Source organism: Phyllobates terribilis, unplaced genomic scaffold, assembly GCF_046119375.1.
Source record: "Phyllobates terribilis strain yellow unplaced genomic scaffold, ASM4611937v1 Scaffold_2__4_contigs__length_985480577, whole genome shotgun sequence".
Classification (NCBI taxonomy): domain Eukaryota; kingdom Metazoa; phylum Chordata; class Amphibia; order Anura; family Dendrobatidae; genus Phyllobates; species Phyllobates terribilis.
In genome coordinates this window covers 655,105,962-655,131,477 of record NW_027362762.1, presented here as the reverse complement: position 1 = coordinate 655,131,477, position 25,516 = coordinate 655,105,962, and the positions used below count along the sequence as shown (strand labels likewise).

Sequence of the window (25,516 nt, the reverse complement as noted above, 5' to 3'; positions counted from 1 at the left end):
TTTCTGCAAAACCTATTCAACTGAATGGGACGGTCGCAGAGATTTCTGAAACTACTTGGCAGCTTGTGAACATAGCCATTACGGTTATGGGAAAGTTTACATGCAGAACTCTTGCACGTGCCGCACTACAAGATACTTACTTGGTTTATGCTTTGTTGTGTTTTCTTTTTCTATTACTAAATGATTCTTCTTGTTTCTTTCCAGAGGGAACATCCCCACTCTGAACAGGTATGATATTTACATTATTTACTCAATAAAATCATTATCAATACCATGATCATTATGTAACATGCTAATGTACTGTAATTTAAAGCAGAAATAGAATAGTACGAGTCTAAGGGTCTGTATTTAACATACAGTAGTTTTGTAGATTTTTTGCAGAAATCTTTGTGACTGAAACATTTAAATTTATCTGAATTTGTTTTTTTGGCCACCAGCACATGATTTTCTGCAATTTAGAAATTTCTGCAACAAATCTGAGTATGATATGCCCTCAGGGTATGATTAAGTAAGAAATAAGTCACAAGCTACCTATTACAACTACAGAGCTCTAAGGATAGCTTCATTGAGATGTTAAGAGCAGAATATATTGTGCAACCTGTATATGGCTCTATGTTGGAGCCTTAAGTTTAGCGTCAAAACTGGATATTTATGTCTGTAGAATGTATAGTCATTCTAGAAGCCAGAAAGCATCATTAGAAGTAAGACGGGGAAAATGAATTTATGCATAGAAAGCTGAAATCAGTGGAATAGATATGGAGCGTGCACTATGGCCCTGTGGTCCAAGAGCTACAGATTATGGTGTGTCATGTAATATTGACTCAGATCAGACCTGTTTCAAGAGTAGTTAGTGATCTGATCAGGGAAAGCATGTAGAGAATTGCATTTGTTTTTATTTTAAAGTGAACCTGTCAGCTGATGCACGCTGCCTAATCCGTAGGGTAGTACGCATCAGGCACAGGCTGTATGAACTCAGCCAGGTATGTTTGACTCAGAAACGCTTCCGGGTTTCAGAGAAAAAAATAGTTCAATAGCCGTCGAGGGGACTGAGCCGCGCTGTAGACTAGTTGGACAGGCGGATCCCTGGCTGCTTCTCCCCGCCTGCTGCCCTGGATTGACAGGTTTCTGCCTATACGCGCACATACAGTGGGTACGGAAAGTATTCAGACCCCTTTACATTTTTCACTCTGTTTAATTTTTTTTTTCTCATTAAAGTACACTCTGCACCCCATCTTGACTGGAAAAAACCAGAAATGTTGAAATTTTTGCAAATTTATTAAAAAAGAAAAACTGAAATATCACATGGTCATAAGTATTCAGACCCTTTGCTTCTTGGGAATGATGCAACAATGGTGCTATCTTCGTCTCATCAGACCAGAGAATCTTATTTCTCATAATCTGGGAGTCCTTCATGTGTTTTTGAGCAAACTCTATGCGGGCTTTCATTTGTCTTGCTCTGAGGACAGGCTTCCGTTGGGCCACTCTGCCATAAAGCCCCGACTGGTGGAGGGCTGCAGTGATAATTGACTTTGTGGAACTTTCTCCCATCTCCTTACTGCATCTCAGGAGCTCATCCACAGTGATCTTGGGGTTCTTCTTTACCTCTCTCACCAAGGCTCTTCTGCCACGATTGCTCAGTTTGGCTGGATGGCCAGGTCTAGGAAAACTTCTGGTGATCCCAATCTTCTTCCATTTAAGGATTATGGAGGCCACTGTGCTCTTAGGAACCTTGAGTAATGCAGAAATTCTTTTGTAACCTTGGCCAGATCTGTGCCCTGCCACAATTCTGTCTCTGAGCTCCTTGGGCAGTTCCTTTGAGCTCATGATTCTCATTTGGTCGGACATGCACTGTGAGCTGTGAGGTCTTATATAGACAGGTATGTGCCTTTCCAAATCAAGTCCTGTCAGTTTAATTAAACACAGCTGGACTCCAATGAAGGAGTAGAACCATCTCAAGGAGGATCACAAGGAAATGGACAGCATGTGACTTAAATATGAATGTCTGAGCAAAGGGTCTGAATACTTATGACCATGTGATATTTCAATATTTCTTTTTTAATAAATTTGCAAAAATTTCTACATTTCTGTTTTTTTCAGTCAAGATGGGGTGCAGAGTGTACTTTAATGAGAAAAAAAAATGAACATTTTAGAATTTACCAAATGGCTGCAATGAAACAAAGAGTGAAAAATTTAAAGGGGTCTGAATACTTTCCGTACCCACTGTAGGTAGAGACCTGTCACTCCAGGTTAGCGTGAAGGGAGAAGGCAGCTTTTAAGTTAAGTATGTTTTTCTCTGAAATACTGCAGTGTTTAGGGTCATACCCACGTGGATGAGATCATACGGCCAGTGCCCGATTAATGCTGCCCACGGATTGGGCAGCGTGTATCAGCTGTCATGTTCTCTTTGATTGATTGATCTTATTTTCTCATTTTATTCATCAGAATGTCATTTTCTTCCAATCTTAACCATTATGGGATGGTGCATGTTGCTAGCGTCAGTGATGTTCTACTTGACACTTCATTTACTCCTCCATGTCAAAGGATGGGGGGCATGGTTGCATTTCGGACTTTTGATGATTTTCTCAGGTATGTATGTGATCTTTTTGTATAAGAATAATGAGAAGTCTAGGGTAAATAGCACTTTGACGCTAACTCACCAAGACTGACACATGCTACTTATTTAACTTGGTGCATCTTATTAGTAATGTGCATCTCGCCAGAAATGTTAATCCTGTCCGAGACCAGAGTAACACTTATGGCATAAAAAACAACACCACTTTCCATAAATTTGATAGGCGGGCGTAGCCATGTCACATCTCCTTGGCAGCTTTGACCTTTGTGGCGGAGCTGCTTGAAATTTTCAGGAAAACACCAAAAGACTCAACTGCAAGTGTTTTACAACAATTTTCTGGCAAAAAATGTAATGCTTCAGTCTTTTGTGTTTCTCTTTGTTGTTAAGATAAAAATCTTAGTTTTATGAGTATTAAACATTAAAATGACATATGTACATGTCCAACAAAACAGACAGAGGACAAATTTATGGGTGTGCCAATTGGGGTATCCCAATGGTAAAAAGGCACCAATCACTTAGCAAATATAAACAGATCAAAAAGTAGACTTGTGGAGGTACATAATAATCAATCTGAAGTAATATTAAGCCATACAATTATTAGGATTAGAGTACTAAACAGAGTAAAGCCCAAACATTGAGTCGAATGAGGTAGATGAAGAAAATATATGAAGTAGTAAGAGGCTTACCCACCGGTCACCTGACATGCGTTTGACAAATGCTGTGTTTCGCTGACCCCTGACAAAGCAATTGTGAAAAAAGCAGTGCTGCTGTATTTTCTGGCTATTCATGTGCTGAATAAAGTGTTCAATGGATCAGTATGATTATGGCAATTTCAAATACATATAATTTAATGTTTTAACTTTTGTACAATAAATGCATTGTATGCAAAAAATTATTTGCTTGTCACCATATTCTTTGAGCTTTTTTTTGTAGCGTGGCAAGATACAGTTTTCAGTGGTATAATTTTCTGGTACATATAACATTTTGATCATCTTTTATTACACTATGTGGAAGGTGGAATGAACTAAAACTGCAATTAAGATTTTTGTTCTTTTTAAACACCGTTCACTATTTAGTTTAATTGAGATGTTAACTTTCTTATGCAAGGTTTCACTGTAATTTTCACTGGTGCCATTTGTGGATACAAATAACTTTTTGATCAATTAAGATCAAAATGTAGACTGTAAAGCAAGGAGTGCACAAAGATTTCTGGTTCAAGGGCCTCATTGTCATATTAAACTACTGATAATGGAAGCAATACAAATTAAAGGGGAATTACCTTTTGAGAGGTTTATGGCACATCAAAAGTATATGCCATAAATATCTGAGAGATTCATCTTTCATTACCGGGACTACCATCTATCTGGAAAATGGGGGTTTCCTTCTCCCCCAAACAGTACTCTAGAGAGGAGGAGACCCTGTACATAACTATCTTGAAGACTATGGGTGAAGCAGTAGCTGGTTGCATTTCTACATAGAATAGTTAGAGATGCATGCATAAGCAGCCTCCACCTTAAAGCTACATTCACGCATACACATTCTCGCTGACACTGTGTGCTGTCTGATTTTTCAGCTTGTTAGTTGGAGAAAATATATTTCTCAAAATGTAACGATGGAAAGAAAAGTAAAAAGAAATTACAGAAAGAAAAGCCGGGTGTAGGGTATATTTAAATGAGTAAGGTCAATTTATACCCAGGCTTATCCTGCTTTAAGGTGTATTATGTGTCTGCACCCAGAAACTCGCTTTTTTGATTATGTACAATTTTTTTCATGTTGTGTTTTGGAAAATATAGATTTTTTTTTCTTGTGATAAAATAAGCACTGTTACCCCATGTAAGGTCCTTTCCTGGAACATGAAATTGCTTAATGTTGTGCCCCTGAGATGGCAATTTTAACAGGAAGGCTGGTGGTGTGGCACTAATGCTCACCACATGGGTCAAGAATCCTGTCTCTGCTATTTCAGCTGCATGAACAATTTTCTGTTTATATTGGCTCTGCCTATACATTAATGTAGCTTGCACTACTTTTTACCATATGAACTTTCATATAGGGAATTAAAGAATAAAAAGTTGTATATGCTACAATATAAAGTACTCCAGGAACGAGAGGTATTTTCATTCACCAAATAAATATATTCTCCTGCAGATCTGGTCAGCTACTTTACGGTTTACATCATGTCTTGAGTCTTCTCCTCTCAGTGGCTCCTGACTTATACATCATATGGAAGGGTGCATCATATTCCACTATTAGTCATGCACAACTGTCCATATACGGATAGTTGCATCACTGTAGCTGCCTGGGGAAGATGGGTTCCCAGCAGGTTACAGATTGTATGATTTCTGCAACCGTCTCCTGGATTCAACTCTACTCTGTAAAGGAGGTTAGCAGGAAGGTTACATATGACCGGATCCCTAACAGCATATATACACTGCTCAACAAAATAAAGGGAACACTCAAATAACACATCCTAGATCTGAATGAAATATTCTCGTTGAATACTTTGTTCTGTACAAAGTTGAATGTGCTGACAACAAAATCACACAAAAATCATCAATGGAAATCAAATTTATTAACCAATGGAGGCCTGGATTTGGAGTCACCCCCAAAATTAAAGTGGAAAAACACACTACAGGCTGATCCAACTTTGATGTAATGTCCTTAAAACAAGTCAAAATGAGGCTCAGTATTGTGTGTGACCTCCACGTGCCTGTATGACCTCCCTACAATGCCTGGGCATGCTCCTGATGAGGTTGCGGATGGTCTCCTGTGGGATCTCCTCCCAGACCTGGACTAAAGCATCCGCAAACTCCTGGACAGTCTATGGTGCAATGTGACGTTGGTGGATAGAGCGAGACATGATGTCCCAGATGTGCTCAATCGGATTCAGGTCTGGGGAACGGGCGGGCCAGTCCATAGCTTCAATGCCTTCATCTTGCTGGAACTGCTGACACACTCCAGCCAAATGAGGTCTGGCATTGTCCTGCATTAGGAGGAACCCAGGGCCAACCGCACCAGCATATGGTCTCACAAGGAGTCTGAGGATCTCATCTCGGTACCTAATGGCAGTCAGGCTACCTCTGGCGAGCACATGGAGGGCTGTGCGGCCCTCCAAAGAAATGCCACCCCACACCATTACTGACCCACTGCCAAAGCGGTCATGCTGAAGGATATTACAGGCAGCAGATCGCTCTCCACATCGTCTCCAGACTCTGTCAAGTCTGTCACATTTGCTCAGTGTGAACCTGCTTTCATCTGTGAAGAGCACAGGGCACCAGTGGCAACTTTGCCAATCCTGGTGTTCTGTAGCAAATGTCAAGCATCCTGCACTGTGTTGGACTGTGAGCACAACCCCCATCTGTGAACGTCGGGCCCTCATACCACCCTCATGGAGTCCGTTTCTAACCGTTTGTGCAGACACATGCACATTTGTGGCCTACTGGAGGTCATTTTGCAGAGCTCTGGCAGTGCTCCTCCTGTTCCTCCTTGCACAAAGGCAGAGGTAGCGGTCCTGCTGCTGGGTTGTTGCCCTCCTACTGCCCCCTCCACGTCTCCTGGTGTACTGACCTGTCTCCTGGTAGCGCCTCAAGCCTCTGGACACTACTCTGACAGACACAGCAAACCTTCTTGCCACAGCTCGCATTGATGTGCCATCCTGGATGAGTTGCACTACCTGAGCAACTTCTGTGAGTTGTAGAGTCCGTCTCATGTTACCACGAGTATGAAAGCACAACCAACATTCAAAAGTGACCAAAACATCATCCAGAAAGCATTGATACTGACATGTGGTCTGTGGTCCCCACCTGCAGGAACAATCCTTTGAGTGTGTCTTGATAATTGCTAATAATTTCCATCTATTGTCTATTCTATTTGCACAACAGCATGTGAAATTGATTGTCTATCAGTGTTGCTTCCTAAGTTGACAGTTTGATTTCACAGAAGTTTGATTTACTTGGAGTTATATTGTGTTGTTTAAGTGTTCCCTTAATGCAGTGTATGATAAATGTCTAGTTATGTCAATTAAGGTTTTGCAAAAATATATAGAAAGGTCATTAATGGATGCCATACAATGTTACAGCATATTCTACTATGATTTCTTTATTCTTTTTTCTCTGCAGTATATACACTGAGGTCCAGAAATATTTGGGCAGTGACACGAGTTTTGGCATTTTAGCTGTTTACCAATACATATTCAAGATAGTCACATAATACAGGTCTGCAAAAAATAAAATTTCAAATGCTTTTTTGAAAAATATTAAGATTTGAGAGTCCTCAGCTGTTTTGGTTATTCCACGTAATCTTTGTTTTATGGTGCGCTGAATCCGAAAATGACCTCCATTTTGTCATAGGACATCACATTTCCTGACAATTTAGTTAACTATTTTAAATAAGGCAATACCGTGAAATAAATGAAAATAGACTTATAAAATACATTTTTTATTACAAATTTTTCATGAAAATCATTTTTGAACTGAAATGAGCTCACTAACACTTACTAAAATCGATTTTTTTTTTCCCCTGTGAGGTTCCTCTTGGTACATTTACGCTTGTGAGTAGCATCTGGAATGTCTCTCTGAAACATCCAACAGTAGTCTGCCATCATTGCAATACTCCATTTTCCCTGGTATCATTTTTCCATTTTTTTAATGTCCTAGTGGAATTGTTCACTTTGCTCTTCACTCACAGCTCCCAAGTTTTCAGGAAAGTAGTCAAGGTGGAAATGGAAGAAATGCACTTTCAAACTATCAGGCAACGTAAAGCTTGAAATGCTTTCAGCTTTCGTCCGACGATCTTTTTGTAGTCAGGATCTTTTTTATTGCCTAAAAAATTTTCTACAACCTCTTTAAATGCAATCCACCCTTCTTTTTGAGGATACGTCATGGTATTGACAAACTCTTTATCAGCTATAAGCCTTCTAATGTCTGGTCCGACGAACACACCTTCCTTCAATTTTGCCTCCGAGAGGCTTGGAAACTTGGTGACCACGTATTTGAAGCATTCCCCATCTCTTGGAAGTGATTTTACAAATTGCTTCATCAAGCCCAATTTTATGTGGAGAAGGTAGTAGAAGAACTTTATAGGGAGGTACCAAAGTTTCTCGGAGGACATTTTTTTCACCAACTGTGAGCACCCTCGGCTGCAAACTATTCTTGGTCCAGTGATTTTGTCGGTCTCGACTGTCCCACAGACACAGAAAACAAGGGTATTTGGTTTACCCAGCTTGTTGCCCGAGTAGCATGCACGAGACCTTCAAATCCCCACACACTTGCCAACTGTGGTCTTCATATTTAAGTTTACGAAGAACCAATTCCAAGATCTCTTAGGTTTCCTTCAAGTGTACGGAATGACCTACAGGGATGGAAGCGTAAAAAACGCCTTTGTGGAGTAAAACTGCTTTGAGACTTCTTTTTCAAGAATCTATAAGAAGACGCCATTGCGCTGAATCATATTGGATTTTGAATTGACCCATCAAATCTTCAACATCAATGCAATAAACTAACTTGTCTTCCTGGGAAAAGTAAGGAACGAACTCCTTTTCACAATGTCTGTACCATGAAAAAGACACTCCTGATAGCAATAAATTCCTGCTTTTGAGCCTTGATCCGAGTAACTCAGTGGCATCTTTGGGAAGATTCAAGTCTCTTACTAAATCCTTCATCTCCTCCTGGGAAAAAATTTTGGTCTTGTATCATCTTCAAAGTCAGAACTTGATTCGTTATCTGGTTCAGGTATGATTCCACTTTCATCGGAGCCAGGTATCTCTTCCATGGTAGCAGGGGCCTTGGGTACTGGTATATCTGTGCTATGGTGGATGGGACAAATTGCTGAGTGAAGATTGGGGTATGAAATGGAATGCTTGCATTTGGAATTATACCCTTTCACATTAGATGAACAAAAGGAACAGTCGTCACTATGGTTCTTTTGCTCTCGCCATACAATAAGAATCCCATAACGGAAAGCTTTTTTTCTTACCCTTGAACCAATTTCGGAGGTCCTCAACACACCGATTGCACACTTTATGAGGCTCCCACAGTTTATCTTGATCTCCAAGTTTTAGTCCGAAGTATGCCAAGTATAATTTTTTCACAACGTTTGTAATATTCAGCTGTTGATTCAACACTGTATATCCATCACAAATTAAACAGAAACGGTCAGGCGAATTAATACACGTCCACAAAGCCATGATGCTAATTTGGGGAAACATGGTTGATGAATGAGATTCCAATGCAAGTTTCTTGAAAGCATAAGGACTAGGGTTGAGCGAGTATGTTCTGTCCGAGTATACTCGGGCCGAGCTCCGAGTATTTACAGCTGCTCGGTGATGTGGTTGAATTGCTCCCGTGTGCATGATTTGCAACTGTTTGACAGCTTTATTACATGTGAGGAATGTGTAAGAAATAGACATTACTTACATGTAATAAAACTGTCAAACAGTTGCAAATCATGCACACGGGAGCGATTCAACCATATCACCGAGCAGCTATAAATACTCGAAACTCGGCCCGAGCATACTCGGCGAAAGGGTTAACAGAACATACTCGCTCAACACTAATAAGGAACTTTCATTAGGTCACTAACCACCTGACTGCCACCTGCCAATCATGCAGTTCCTATTTGTTAATGGGGAAAGAAAATAAGCTGCCTGCCGATGATTAACACCAGAGTTTGCAGAAGAACCTATAGGTTTGTGGCAAGTCCTGATGTTTAGGATTTTTTTCAATATTTTTTTGGTTATCAAAACACCAAAATACATGGAAATTATATAAAAAAATAAACAGCTTTTTAGTCGCAGACATGTGTAATCAATAGGGGCTTAAAGTGCTGACTCTTAAAGTGAGCTTTAATTTGAGGGTATTCACATCCTAATTGGAGTAAGGGTTTAGGAATTACAGCTCTTTAATATATAGCTGACTCTTTTTTAAAGAGATCAAAAGTAATTGTACAATTATCTCAAAAGCTCTTTAATGAGCTGCATGGGCTATTCCTTCGTTAATCCGTCATCAATTAAGCTGGTAAAAGTTCTGGAGCTGATTCCAGGTGTGTCATTTGCATTTGGAAGCTGTAGCTGTGAACACACAACCTGCAGTCAAAGGAGATCTCAATGGTGGAGAAACAGACCATCATTAGGCTGAAAAAAAAAGAAAAAAATCCATCAGAGAGATAGCAGAAATGTTAGGAGTGTCCAAATCAACTGTTTGGTACATTCTGAAAAAAAAACGCACTTGTGAGCTTGGTAACTCAAAAAAGGCCTGGATGTTCCTAGATAACAACAATGGTGGATGATCTCCGAATCATTTCCATGGTGAAGAAAAACCCCTTCATAAGATCCATCCAAGTGAAGAACACTTTCCAGGAAGTAGGTGTTTCAGTATCTAAGTGTACCATAAAGAGAAGACTTCATGAGAGCAAATACAGAGGGTTCACCACAAGCTGCAAACCATTAATCCGCTTTAAAAATATAAATGCCAGATTAGACTTTGCCAAAAAAATATGTAAAGAAGCCAGCCAAGTTCAAGATCCAAAGCACACCACATGCTCTGTAAAACATGGTGGAGACAGTGTGATGGTGCGGGCATGTATGGCTTCCATTGCCACTGAGTCACTAGTGTTTATTGATGATGTGACTGAAGACAGAAGCAGCTGGATGAATTCTGAAGTGTACAGAGCTTTACTTTCTGCTCAGATTCAACCAAATGCAGCAAGGTTGATTGGACAGCACTTCCCAGTACAGATGGACAGTGACCCAAAACACACTGCAAAAGCAACCCAAAAGTGTTTTAAGGCAAAGAAGTGGAATATTCTGCAATGGCCGAGTCAATCACCAGATCTCAACCCCATCGAGCAGCATTTCACGTGTTTAATACAAAACTTAAGGCAGAAAGATCCACAAACAAGCAACAACTGAAGTCCGCTTCAGTAAAGGCCTGGCAAAGCATCACAAAGGAGGAAACTCCATGTTTGGTGACATCCATGGCTTCCAGACTACAGGCAGTCTTTGCCTTCAAATGATTCTCTACAATGTATTAAAAATTAACATTTTATTTATGGTAAAGTTATTTTGTCCAATTATTTTAGAGCCCCTGACATGAGGAAGCTTTGTAGAAAAATGGTAGCAATTCCTAAACATTTCACAGGCTATTTCTTTTGTACACTCTATACTTAAACCTGAAAGTCTACACTTCAATTGCATCTCAGGTTCATTTTAAATCCCAAATAGTGGCATCAGAGCCCAAATCACGCAGAAGCGATCACTGTCCAAATATTTCTGAACCTAACTCTAAATGTACACTGGCCAAACGGTGACGAACGGGGCCCTTTTTTTGTTCATTAAATTATGAAGGAAACCTTGGGATAAGTTAGCGTAAACACTGGGAAAGATTGCGATGTACGTGCTTAACAAAGAAGAAAAACTTGATGAACACTAGGACATACAGAAAAAGGAAAATAAAAAGCACAATATTGTAATACAGTGCCACAATCTCACTCTTGTCTATCAGTAGTGTGAACAATCCTCATAAATCATGGAGGCTAATTACTTCATCAATGATGTAAGAAGAGCTGGCAAACCACCTTTAGTTGGGAGCGTCCCTTATTGTACCCTGAAGTCTTTGTGGTTGTTGCTTTACAATGCAGGATTACTGACCAGGAGAAAGACAATGGGATGCAGTAGGCTTTGAATATCTCTAAGATATTGAATCTCTGTAGTATATTTTAAACATGAAGTGAGTGAAGCTAAATGGATACTGCTAATGTTTCTCCTCTGTTTCTGCATGACTCACCACACACATTTTGGTTGTGGAAGCTGGTGTCTGTTTTGGGAGTGGGGAATATTGGAATCTGCTTGCACAGTAAGGAATGAAATGTCAGGAAGAATTAGGCATAACTGTCGACTATGGCCCAGCAGGGACTATCTTCTCTTGAATCAATGAGTGTGGCATCTGTCTTTCCATGTGTGCAGATGCACGACCCCTGGGAAGAGAGGTGATTACACAGCTCTCATTGCTCACGTCATAAGCTTTTCTGTTATTTGCCTAATAAAGGCTGATTAGATTAATGCAAGCTTTCTGCATGTCAGCCTCTAAAGCTTTAAAATTTTAACTTTCTTAAACATTTCAAATGAAGTTGAGCAGGCTTTGCAAGTACAGCGAGGGATTTGGGGAATAGAAAGCACTTTGCAGGGAAACTGTACAGAATTCACACAAAATGCAGCTGATTTAAATGGGTTATCCAGTTTTGGAAAACCCATGTCCCCCTGCTGTAGTTTAAAAAAATAAAACTGTTCTTTACTCACCCTCTCCTGGTCCATTGCTCTACCTGAGCTAATGACTTGACCAACTCAGAGCTGCAGATCACTGATTGGCTGCAGCATTGCAGACAATAATAGACACCAGGTGAAGGATCAGACACATGGACCAGGGTGAGGGCGTGAGTAAAGCAGTGTTGTTTTTATTTCCCAAAATCAGAAAACCCCTTTAATGATACTTTTCAGTGTATAAGAGATAACTTTATTGTATGCTTTTTTTTTTTACAGAATGTTTGATGATGTCATGAGTTGCTTTTCTGACTCTCCTCCCCAAAGTCCGATATTCCCAGAGGCAGGTCATCCGTCATTGTATGATGAAGATGATAATAAGGTATGCACGTGGAAACACAATATTGTTTTACATTGTTAGCAATGGACCCAAGGCACAAGCGATTATTTTGTCTAACTTTTAATTTACAGCTATAGAGGCTAATAGTCAGTTTACCAATTACTCTAATCTATATATCAGGAAGGCGAGGGAAGGCATGAGCCACTACTAGAAAAAAAGATCACTTACATTTAAAACTTAACTTTTACAAGCTATAAATTTATACATTGATTCAAATTATTGAAAAGTAAGAGTTAACAACCAATTAGTACTAAGTATCCAGTTACATAGACTGACCAATAATAATAATGTTATTTCTATAGCGCCAACATATTTCACAGCACTTCAAAATTCAGAGGGGACTTGTACAGACAATAAAGACATTCAACAGTTATAGGATAAGTGAGTGCCCTGCTCGCAAGCTTACAATCTATAAGGAAAAAAGGGGAACACACAAGGTAAAAAGTAACCAGAATAAAAAGTACGGACCAACATTCTAGCTATAGTGGATGGGAGTACAAGGAGTGTCGGTGAAAAAAACATATTAACAGTATGAAACCTGTACATTTGCTCTCACCTACATGTGAATGCAGAAGAATCACAGTTGTATCCTGAAAGATGAGATCTGTTTGTGCAGTGGTGATGAAGTCCTGCCTCAATGGAGGTTACATGCATGGCCAAATACTGTACTTGATGATTCCACTTTACTTGCTAGCCAAGCATGCCATGCCATGGAGCTTTGTCAGGCACAAAAATCATTTTTTTCTTGACTTATGCGGACTTTTTCCTCTACGAGTGCTTAAAGAATGTGTCTTCTTAAAACTGGCAGTAGGTTTGGGAGTTGATTTGAGTCCATCTTTAACCCGAAAAGTTCAAACCAGCTCATCTTTAATAATACCAGCCCATAGCAGTGTCCCTCCTCTGCCTTGTCGAAATGGAGGTCTGTGCCCGTTACTGATCCAGCCATGGAACTATCCATCTGGTCAGTCAAGAGTCACACTCATCTTTATCAATCCATAAAACCTTTGAAAAATCTGTCTTCACATATTTCTTGGCCCAGTCGTGACGTTTGTGTCTTGTTCAGTGGTGGTCGGGTTTTAGCCTTCCTTACCTTGGTCATGTCTCTGAGCAGTGAACACCTTGTACTTCTGGGCGCTCCAGGAAGATTGCAGTTCTGGAATATGACAGCCCTGGAGGATAATGGGTTCCTGGTCGCTTCACGTTTGATTCTTCTCAAATATTTGGCGGTTAATGTGTCTTTTTTTCTCAACACGTTTTTTCTCACCCTGTTGACTATTTGCAGCAAAACATTTGATGGTTTTGTGGTCACACTCCAATACCTTAACAATTTCAAGAGTACTGCATCTCTCTGTAAGACTTGCAACTTTTTATTTTAAGTAAAAAGATAGGGGCGCAATAGCGCTGTTATCCAACAACAACCACGTGGGTAAAAAGAAAATGTGCTCACCTTAATGAGTTGTGAAATGCACAACTCATGTAAGAATTAGTGACGAAGGGCTGCAGCCAACACAGAATCCCTAGGGATCTTGTAGGTAGTCTGTAGTAGGATGAAGTAGGTGCTGGTAAAAAATCCGCGCTCCTCCGTAGTGAAGAATTATGACGAGAGATTGTATAATTAAACAATCTTGTGGTTTATTGTTAAAAGCTACGATTACTACGCGTTTCGTGGACGTCCCGTCCACTTCCTCAGGTACATAGCTGATGTAGACCGATTTATCAAACGGTCTTATATACATAAAACTACACGTGGTGAAAAAAAAAAAAGGAGAAAAGCCCGCTGTTATTCTTGGCGCCAAGACCAACCAACGGTTTACAGAGAGACAGTGAAATTACTTATAAATAGATTAAATAAAATTATTGGTCGACTAATTACACTCTTATGCAGATAAAATGAAAACCATAGAACAAATAATTAAAATGACCTCTGAAATGTAATGATCCAAATGTTTTAAAACATTTATATTAAAGCACATGGGATAAAACATTTGTAGTTGATCGAGGACCGCAGTGTATGCGATCCCAAAGTCCTAGCTATATTGTATCATGTGTGAAAGATCAGAGAGTCCAGACCGCTCTGCCAGACCTCACACCTCGTCGGCTGACAGGCAGAAAACCAAGAGCTGAAGGAATGGCAGAAGGTGCAAGCCTGCTACTGGTGTATTAGGTATGAGGTGTTTGTCAGTGAGGAAAGGGGGGGAAGGAGGGAGGACGGGCATGTAGAGATGACTGAGGACCGCAAGTGTGTAAACTCCTGAACGATTGGTATATTACAATGTATTGAAGATAAGATCTTCCAGATCGCTGTGCTGGATCTCACACCTCGTCGGCTGACTGACAGAGGACAGGGAACTAAAGGAAGAGAAGAAAATGCAAACTAGTCTCCGTGGGACGTACTAGTCTGCTAAAGGTATATTATGTGTGTTATCAGTAGCAGTGTAAATAGAAGGGGGCAGGTTGTAGGAAAGAGTGGGGGAATGAGGAGATGGCTGTGTGACTGTAGAATGCTGAGATACTTAATTCTTATTGTGTGCTGTGGCATATGTATATAGATGTTAGTGTAGAAGACCTCGGGAAATGCATGGAAGGAATTGGTATGCGAATTGCAAGGCTAGAAATCTTGCTGTTCTGTTATCATCAATATATATAATATGTATGGCAGGAATAAGGACGATAACGAATTTTGTGTTGTAGGAATTGTGGGGTTTGAGCCATGTGTCAGAATACATTGGGAATAAAAAAGGGGGGTGGGGTGGACATATGATATATAATTGAATTAGAAATGTATATAATGGGTATATGTGATAACTGACCTCAAGACTCATATAAAAACCTCTGTGATTTCATTTAGCCCTTGTGGCTTCAAAGTGTTGAGTTTATACATCCAATAAATTTCTTTACGATTCAGACATTGCACCCTATTAGGGGTGTCAGGCAAAACATGTTCAATAGGTAAGATCTTAAGATCCCTGTAATCCTGCTTGTGTTGCAGGACCATATGTCGGGACAGCCCATGTTTCATGAATCCTGTGGTTATATTATGTCTATGAGAATTGAGTCTATTATGTAGTGCCTGAGTCGTCCTGCCCACATATTGTTTAGGGCAACTACATTCAATAACGTATATCACATAATCTGTTTCACATGACATGGGATATGACATTTTGAAATTTTCACCAGTGGCCACCGAAGTGAAATTATCAGTGGAATGTATAATGGATTTACAACACATGCAGCTCTTCTTACCACATTTAGTAACTAAGTGTTTTTTTCCCTCTACCACAATATTTGGTTCCTGCCTACGTAATTTACTCGGAGCCAATATATTTCTTAATGTAGGTGCTCTCCTGAATATTATGGAGGGATTTCTTGGTAAGACCTGATTTAATAAACGGTCATTTTGAAGAATATGCCAATTTTTTTGAAGAATTTCTCTGATTTCCCTATGTTGTTGATTATATGTGGTGATGAATTTTAGTTCATGCTCAAAATTATCATTCTTTTTTCGTGCTGGTTCCCTCAGTAATGCTTTCTGCTTTCTCAACAATAACAATTGGGGTATTTCTTTTAATAAGGATAGTGGTGAAGAATCTATTAATTTTCTGGATCTTGTTTTATATGTAAAAGATGACAGAATTTTCACTAAAACTTATTTTAAATCAGTGGATACCAATAGCTACATCCATTTTTCCAGTGGACATTATAAAAAATGGCTTACTAATATTCCGCACAATCAATTCCAAAGAATCCGTAGAAACTGTACCACTGAAATAGATTATGACAAACAATCAGAGGTTCTGAAACAGAGATTTATACAGCAGAAATATCCCAAAGATTTGGTATTCAATTCATTCAAACAGGTGAGGGAAAAAAATAATCAAAGTTCATTACTGAGGGAACCAGCACGAAAAAAGAATGATAATTTTGAGCATGAACTAAAATTCATCACCACATATAATCAACAACATAGGGAAATCAGAGAAATTCTTCAAAAAAATTGGCATATTCTTCAAAATGACCGTTTATTAAATCAGGTCTTACCAAGAAATCCCTCCATAATATTCAGGAGAGCACCTACATTAAGAAATATATTGGCTCCGAGTAAATTACGTAGGCAGGAACCAAATATTGTGGTAGAGGGAAAAAAACACTTAGTTACTAAATGTGGTAAGAAGAGCTGCATGTGTTGTAAATCCATTATACATTCCACTGATAATTTCACTTCGGTGGCCACTGGTGAAAATTTCAAAATGTCATATCCCATGTCATGTGAAACAGATTATGTGATATACGTTATTGAATGTAGTTGCCCTAAACAATATGTGGGCAGGACGACTCAGGCACTACATAATAGACTCAATTCTCATAGACATAATATAACCACAGGATTCATGAAACATGGGCTGTCCCGACATATGGTCCTGCAACACAAGCAGGATTACAGGGATCTTAAGATCTTACCTATTGAACATGTTTTGCCTGACACCCCTAATAGGGTGCAATGTCTGAATCGTAAAGAAATTTATTGGATGTATAAACTCAACACTTTGAAGCCACAAGGGCTAAATGAAATCACAGAGGTTTTTATATGAGTCTTGAGGTCAGTTATCACATATACCCATTATATACATTTCTAATTCAATTATATATCATATGTCCACCCCACCCCCCTTTTTTATTCCCAATGTATTCTGACACATGGCTCAAACCCCACAATTCCTACAACACAAAATTCGTTATCGTCCTTATTCCTGCCATACATATTATATATATTGATGATAACAGAACAGCAAGATTTCTAGCCTTGCAATTCGCATACCAATTCCTTCCATGCATTTCCCGAGGTCTTCTACACTAACATCTATATACATATGCCACAGCACACAATAAGAATTAAGTATCTCAGCATTCTACAGTCACACAGCCATCTCCTCATTCCCCCACTCTTTCCTACAACCTGCCCCCTTCTATTTACACTGCTACTGATAACACACATAATATACCTTTAGCAGACTAGTACGTCCCACGGAGACTAGTTTGCATTTTCTTCTCTTCCTTTAGTTCCCTGTCCTCTGTCAGTCAGCCGACGAGGTGTGAGATCCAGCACAGCGATCTGGAAGATCTTATCTTCAATACATTGTAATATACCAATCGTTCAGGAGTTTACACACTTGCGGTCCTCAGTCATCTCTACATGCCCGTCCTCCCTCCTTCCCCCCCTTTCCTCACTGACAAACACCTCATACCTAATACACCAGTAGCAGGCTTGCACCTTCTGCCATTCCTTCAGCTCTTGGTTTTCTGCCTGTCAGCCGACGAGGTGTGAGGTCTGGCAGAGCGGTCTGGACTCTCTGATCTTTCACACATGATACAATATAGCTAGGACTTTGGGATCGCATACACTGCGGTCCTCGATCAACTACAAATGTTTTATCCCATGTGCTTTAATTTAAATGTTTTAAAACATTTGGATCATTACATTTCAGAGGTCATTTTAATTATTTGTTCTATGGTTTTCATTTTATCTGCATAAGAGTGTAATTAGTCGACCAATAATTTTATTTAATCTATTTATAAGTAATTTCACTGTCTCTCTGTAAACCGTTGGTTGGTCTTGGCGCCAAGAATAACAGCGGGCTTTTCTCCTTTTTTTTTTTTCACCACGTGTAGTTTTATGTATATAAGACCGTTTGATAAATCGGTCTACATCAGCTATGTACCTGAGGAAGTGGACGGGACGTCCACGAAACGCGTAGTAATCGTAGCTTTTAACAATAAACCACAAGATTGTTTAATTATACAATCTCTCGTCATAATTCTTCACTACGGAGGAGCGCGGATTTTTTACCAGCACCTACTTCATCCTACTACAGACTACCAACTTTTTATTTTTTCAGAGTCTGTTATATCTCTTTGCCTGAGGTAAACAAGCTGCCTAATAATTCTACACCCCTTGATAAAGGGTATTAATATCCTACACCCCCCTCATTAAGCAAATGCATTAAACATAACCTGATACGTGTTCTGCATAAAAAAAAAAAAAATGAAGTGAAAAAAAGTTTTTAAAAGTGTAAAAAAAACAAATTATATGCTTGAATTACTCCCCTTTTCACCATAAAAAATGAGCATATTTTTTATCACCACGTTTGTAAATGTCCAATCTTTCAGAATGTAAAATTTATTTAACTCGTAAGGGAAATGTCAATGAAAAACAAAGAAACAATACTCCAGAAATGCTGAACCTTCACTGAAAAACTGTAAGAAAAAAAGCTATCATAACCTGATGGTACCAATGGAAAACACAGTTCAGCATGCAAAAAGCAAGTTCTCATATCTTATACAATACCATCACTTAAAAAAGAAATGCGGGTTTCATAAAATGACAAAACACCTTTTTTCTTTTTTTTTTTTTTTTTTTTTTTTTTTTAAACAAGTTTTGACATTTTTTTTAAACTGCTAAAGTATAAAAATACTGTTCAAGTCTATTTCTGTAATCATACAGACATGAAGAATGAATACTGTAAAAAAAATCACCAAAAACAATGGCTAGATTGTATATTTTTTTTTACCATTGTATGCTTGAACCTTTTCCCCCATTTTTTCATACAGTATTTTTGATATGTTAGCTTTGCTTTAAGTGTGTAGCGAAAGCGTGATCCCATTACTTTTCACCAATCGTCTTTAATTTCTTTATCCCATTGTCTCCACAGCCAATTTTCATTTTTACGTTTGTATTTTTCCATGCCCTTTTTCCAAGAGCTATATTGTTTTTCGTAGACCTATGAGGGATTCTGTTTTGCAAGAAGAGTCTAAAGTTATTTTCCCGTTTTCCAGTACATTGTAAGGCAAAACGAATGGAGTCATTCAAAACTACAAGAGGGCTGGATGGTGAATAAGACTGCAATTCTACCTCTTTTTTTGTGTTTTATTTTTACAGTGTTCATTTTGTGTTAAACATGACCTGGAAACATGATTCTCTAGGTCAGTACGATTATGTTGATACCCTACTTGCATAGATTTTTTTGTTTAAGTTTTGAAAACAAATTCAGACGTTTGTGGAGAAAAAAAACGTAACGTGTCAGGTCTTGTTTTTTCCTTGGAGAGCTTGGTGGTTTTGTTACCAACTTGGGTATATATAATGCTTGGCCACTTAGCTTTTTTTTTTGGTGAAAAAAACCCTGCAATTCTAGCATTTAGATTTTTTTTCGGTTTACTGTTGTCACTATATGGGTTAATCTATTTTATATTTTGATTGAGCCTACTTTTACAGGCCTTCATGAGGAAGGAGGAAGCATTCCATTGTTTTTCAACACAACACCACCAGGTCGAATGTTGCTCATGCTATTGTGGGCAGCCTGCATGACCTAAACTTGCTACCAGGGCCAGCAGCATCTCTTGCATTGTCTCCCATGGAGCACATCTGAGATGTCATTGGTCAGCAGTTGTAAAGGCTGCTGCCAGCAGTGGATCCTGGTGATTTGCCCAAGTGCATTCAATGTGGCAGAAAATTCCTCAGATAACCATTAATAACCTCAATGATTGCAGCCAATACATGTAAGCTTGTGTATTTATGTGCATGCCGCTCATACTCTCTACTGAATAAATTTCAATGTTTTGAAAATTTCTGGTTCAACTTTTCATCATTTCCATATCATTAACAGGTCTAGCCATCCTGTGATTTCCATAACTCTGACTTTTCCTTCTTAGTGCTGAAATGTCAATGTTGAGGAGTGTTTTTCTTGCTATTTTTTATATATATATAAGACTTTATCCTAGCATAGCCGCAATGTGAATCCAGTTTCAGTGACACACTTTTCTTTACTCAAGTCTATCTAGAACCATGTGTCACATATATAGTCACCAGATCATGAAATTGCATGGACTGTTATACACAAGTTCAGTGCCTGGGATCTCCTGCAACTCGCATTGCTTTTTTTTGTTAGGTAAAGTTCATGAATTGACCAAAATTTTATGTTTTGGGATTGCTTTTCAATCAATGAGCTTGTACCTTAACACCGTAATGAGTCCTTCTGGTAATGCTATATGGGTAGGAACCTACTTGAGCACCTGGCCTTAGGACTGACTAAGTGCCATGTCCCTTTTTTGAATAATGAAGAAGATGGAGAATGGTTCAGCCTCACTGATGGTATAAATATGGTCTCAGTTTATTTAAAAGAAAATACAAAGGCATGATGATTACGCTGTCCTTCCATCAGGCAGATATGGCTGGCTATATGATGCTGTGGTGATGCATCAGGGGATTTAGGCTGTGTGCCCACGATGCGTTTTTTAAGCGTTTCCGCAGCGGCAAAAATGCTGCAGAAACGTTTAAAAAATGCATGGTAGAAGGCCTGCCATGTTCCCCAATGATAATCCGCATAGCACATGCTGCGGAAATTTCCCCTGCGGGTTATCATTGCGGAAAAAAACGCAGCACTACCAATTATTTTGCGGAAGCGCTGCGTTTTCGCTGCCATTGACTTGCATTGGAACGCTTGGATTCCGCATCACTGGATCTGTACATGCAGATTCCATGCGTTTCAATGTGCGGATGGTACCCGGGTCCGGAGGTGAGGAGACTCTCCTCCGGACCCGGGTACCATAGAACCTGTAAAAAAAGAATAAAATAAAAAATAAATATTATACTTACCTTCTGATGGCCCGCAGGGCGCTTGTCTTCGCTTGCTGGCAGATCGCGGTGGACTGAAGGACCTGCGCTGACGTCCTAGTCATGTAACGGCAGGTCCTTCAGTGTAGTGTACCGCGAGCTGCCGGCAAGCCAAGACGGAGCGAAGCAAGACTCCGGGGGCCATCGGAAGGTAAGTATAGATTTATTTTTTTATTTTTTAACATTCTTTACAGTCACACTATATAAATCCATGTCACACTATATAAATCCATGCCGTTTGCATGGATTTATATAGTGTGGCCAAGTTGTCAAGCACTTTCCAAGTGATGCTAAAATCGCTTGGAAAGCGCTTGTCAACCCGCATGCGGAAATGCATGTGAAGAACGCTTCACATCCGCATGTACCTGGCAGGAAAAACGCATGTACAATCCACATGTACAATCCACATGTACAATCCACATGTACAATCCGCATGTGTTTTTTCTGCCAGGGAGATGCAGAAATGCTCAGGAAAAAATCCGGAGCATTTCTGTATCGTGGGCACATAGCCTTATAGCTTACCACAAGGGAAAAATATACAGGGTGAAAGCTGAAACTCAAGATATTGTCTGATCAGAAATACTTCAAAGGCTGAAGTGCAGGGAAGTGAGTACAATATACACTGCTCAAAAAAATAAAGGGAACACTCCAATAACACATCCTAGATCTGAATGTTGAATGTGCTGACAACAAAATCACACAAAAATCATCAATGGAAATCAAATTTATTAACCAATAGAGGCCTGGATTTGGAGTCACCCCCAAAATTAAAGTGGAAAAACACACTACTGGCTGATCCATCTTTGATGTAATGTCCTTAAAACAAGTCAAAATGAGGCTCAGTGTTGTGTGTGGCCTCCACGTGCCTGTATGACCTCCCTACAATGCCTGGGCATGCTCCTGATGAGGTTGCGGATGGTCTCCTGTGGGATCTCCTCCCAGACCTGGACTAAAGCATCCGCCAACTCCTGGACAGTCTGTGGTGCAACCTGACGTTGGTGGATGGAGCGAGACATGATGTCCCAGATGTTCTCAATCGGATTCAGGTCTGGGGAACGGGCGGGCCTGTCCATAGCTTCAATGCCTTCATCTTGCAGGAACTGCTGACACACTCCAGCCACATGAGGTCTGGCATTTTCCTGCATTAGGAGGAACCCAGGGCCAACCGCACCAGCATATGGTTTCACAAGGGGTCTGAGGATCTGCCAAACCGGTCATGCTGAAGGATGTTGCAGGCTGCAGATTGCTCTCCACAGCGTCTCCAGACTCTGTCACGTCTGTCACATGTGCTCAGTGTGAACCTGCTTTCATCTCTGAAGAGCACAGGGCGCCAGTGGCGACTTTGCCAATCCTGGTGTTCTGTGGCAAATGCCAAGCGTCCTGCACGGTGTTGGGCTGTGTGCACAACCCCCATCTGTGGACGTCGGGCCCTCATACCACCCTCAGGAAGTCGGTTTCTAACCGTTTGTGCAGACACATGCACATTTGTGGCCTGCTGGATGTCATTCTGCAGGGCTCTGGCAGTGCTCCTCCTGTTCCTCCTTGCAGAAAGGCGGAGGTAGCGGTCCTGCTGCTGGGTTGTTGCCCTCCTACGGCCCCCTCCACGTCTCCTGGTGTACTGGCCTGTCCCCTGGTAGTGCCTCCAGCCTCTGGACACTACGCTGACAGACACAGCAAACCTTCTTGCCACAGCTCGCATTCATGTGCCATCCTGGATGAGCTGCACTACCTGAGCAACTTCTGTGAGTTGTAGAGTCCGTCTCATGCTACCACGAGTGTGAAAGCACAGCCAACATTCAAAAGTAACAAAAACATCAGCCAGAAAGCATTGATACCAAGATGTGGTCTGTGGTCCCCACCTGCAGAACCACTCCTTTATTGAGGGTGTCTTGATAATTGCCATTAATTTCCATCTATTGTTTATTCCATTTGCACAACAGCATGTGAAATTGATTGTCAATCAGTGTTGCTTCCTAAGTGGACAGTTTGATTTCACAGAAGTTTGATTCACTTGGAGATATATTCTGTTGTTTAAGTGTTCCCTTTATTTTTTTGAGCAATGTACATAAGTGTGTTAGACAATCAATTCAGGAGAAATATATCAAGTTGTGGTAACCTTTTTGACATGCCAGAAGTTTTTATTGTTGGGTATTTTAGGTTTAGACAACCATCAATTGCTAATATAGATGTGCATAAACAGTCAGCCAAGCACTGCCCTCCTCTGAGTCTGAAGTCAGACGTTATAGACGCACTAATGAGCCCGTCTTCCGTCTTGGAGGGGAACAGCTCTTTGCATGAGGGCTTCATCCTATCCATTTTAGTGATTGGTAAGCATTTAAGCACCTGAACCCCCACTGATCTATCAACGCTTCAAAAGTTTATTAAACGGATATTTACTCTTTAGGACTTAACTTACATGCTGGTGGCCATAAATTGTCAGACTATGCTTGCCAGATGCTCCTTTTCAAAAGCAAGCTTTTGATTTGTGTAATATCACAAGCCTCAAGAGATGATTGTACACTGAAAATTAGTATTCATGTACTTTTATTTGTGCTCTGTACCTCTAAATATACTGTCTTTCTACTTTTCCAGAGTTTTGAACTTTTCATTTTCTGTGTTTAATTATCTTTTACAGAGCAACCGAGATGAACCTATCCACATCCTGAACATTGCCATCAAAACTGACTGCGATATTGATGATAATGGTTTGGCTGCCATGTTTCGAGACTTTACACAAAATAAAGTAAGAACTTTGCAGATTTAAAATTCTGAATGTGACTATGGATTTATTGCTAGGCTACTTCTAGGATTGATCCAATGTAAAAAAAAAAAAAAAAAAAAAGTGAAAAATATTTGTTATAAAGCGACCTCTCCCAACTTTAATATTAGTTTGATGCTTTATTGATGCATTAACAGAAGTAGTATGTTAGATGCAGTGTTTTACTGTTCTTTATCACATTTATTGCATCGTGCGGCTACTAGTGATTGCAGATAGAAAAGACTAGATTGCTGCTCACTTTTTTACCCGTTGATTTTAAAATCCTTGAAACTACTTCCCTCTCCCCGCTGGGAGAAAAAAATCTGTATTTCTTTTCTTAAAAACAAATATAAGCGGAAAAGATAGTTTTGAATTTCATCTGTATCAAGCCTCAGGCAGTAGGAGGGAAAAAAACATTTAAACATCTACTAGAATAATCCCAATTGTCCAAATAATATCTCAGCCGCAGCATGTTTATAGAAATTAGGATCATATACTTGTAAATGACTTGCGGAGGAGATGGAAGCAGTCAGCGTTAATGGAGTTTCTCCAGGTGCTGCTGCCTAATCGCCTGCTTATAACTGTAGACTGACTGAGAAGCCCACATTATCACAATGTAATCAGAATCCTGTTGCTATGCTGTCATTATATGCCACTTGTGGAATTTTAAAAGCAATAACAATTTTGATGTTAAAACTCCAAGTATTAGAGTTATTTTCTCTCCCGGACAGTAATATTATGGCAAATGCTTGCTATCTGAATGTATTTTTTTTTTTTACTTAATTGCAATCCTCCTTCTCTGAATGCTGAGTGGATTGAGCTGTTAGCTCTTGTGATTTTCACTACTCTGAAATACAATAAATGGAAAGATGATAATTACTTGTAGTTTCTACAGCTCTCATGGGTGTGTTTATAGACAGACACTAAAGGTAGCTCTGTCCATTATGGTTGTTAACCCAAGAAATCCTAACAAGAAAGTCAACACCTCCTTGGTCAATATAAGGTTAGAGATTGTGTGTAGACACAGAAAACTAAAGCATGGGTAATATTTTTCTGTGGAGATTGTTTTTGCAGCATATTATCATCCAGATATTAATTTGGCAGATGAGGTCCTTGCGCTGAGACCCCAAACCAGCTGATAGAATAAAGGCACATACATGCATATTTAGTTATACTCTCAGCTGTAACTTTTGAAAATACCTTGGCTAATAGCCGAATGGAGTGCAATACCGCCCTGCAATGTAGACCAGGATATGATCAATAAGACCTGAAACTGAAATGTGCAAAATTTACAGGTAAAAGCTCAAGATAGGTAAGCAAGGTATCTCAAAGGCCAAGAAATTTCAGTCAAAGAGTAAGAAACTTTCAAGGCTACACTTAAAATTGTAACAATATTTGCTTAAAGGGAATTTGATACCATGAAAATACTGTCCAATCTGTAGGCATCATGTTATAGAGCAGAGGGAGTGGAGCAGATTGATATATAGTTTTGTGAAACAAGATTCAGTTTAACCTGTGTTTTAATTTAATTTAATCATCTGCTCTTTCTTGGATTTTGGGTCCAGTGTGTGGTCCTGTCAGTGACTGACTGCTATCTCAGTATGCACAATAATGCAAGGAAGGCCATCAGTCACTGGAATCAATCAGTGGACTGATAGCTATCTCTGTATGCACAATTATACAGAGGCAGCTGTCAATCACTGATTGGACAGCCCATGTGACCCATGTGACCCAGTCAGTGACTGACAGCTATCTCAGTATGCACACTTATGCAAGGAAGGCCATCAGTCACTGATAGGACCGCCCACTGGACCTAATCAGTGACTGACAGCTATCTCAATATGCACACTTATGCAAGGAAGGCCATCAGT

At 39.7% G+C, this 25,516-nt stretch overlaps 1 protein-coding gene across 2 annotated transcripts in view; it reads left to right on the top strand.

The window, feature by feature from the left end:
• ACACA (acetyl-CoA carboxylase alpha) overlaps positions 1-25,516 on the top strand; it is a 486,736-nt gene that overhangs the window by 176,408 nt on the left and 284,812 nt on the right. For both annotated transcript variants that reach the window (XM_073666704.1, XM_073666703.1), the window contains exons 30-33: positions 205-228; positions 2,443-2,586; positions 12,102-12,204; positions 23,523-23,630. In XM_073666704.1, the coding sequence (XP_073522805.1) occupies positions 205-228; positions 2,443-2,586; positions 12,102-12,204; positions 23,523-23,630 (379 nt within the window). The remainder of the gene's footprint in view (positions 1-204; positions 229-2,442; positions 2,587-12,101; positions 12,205-23,522; positions 23,631-25,516) is intronic.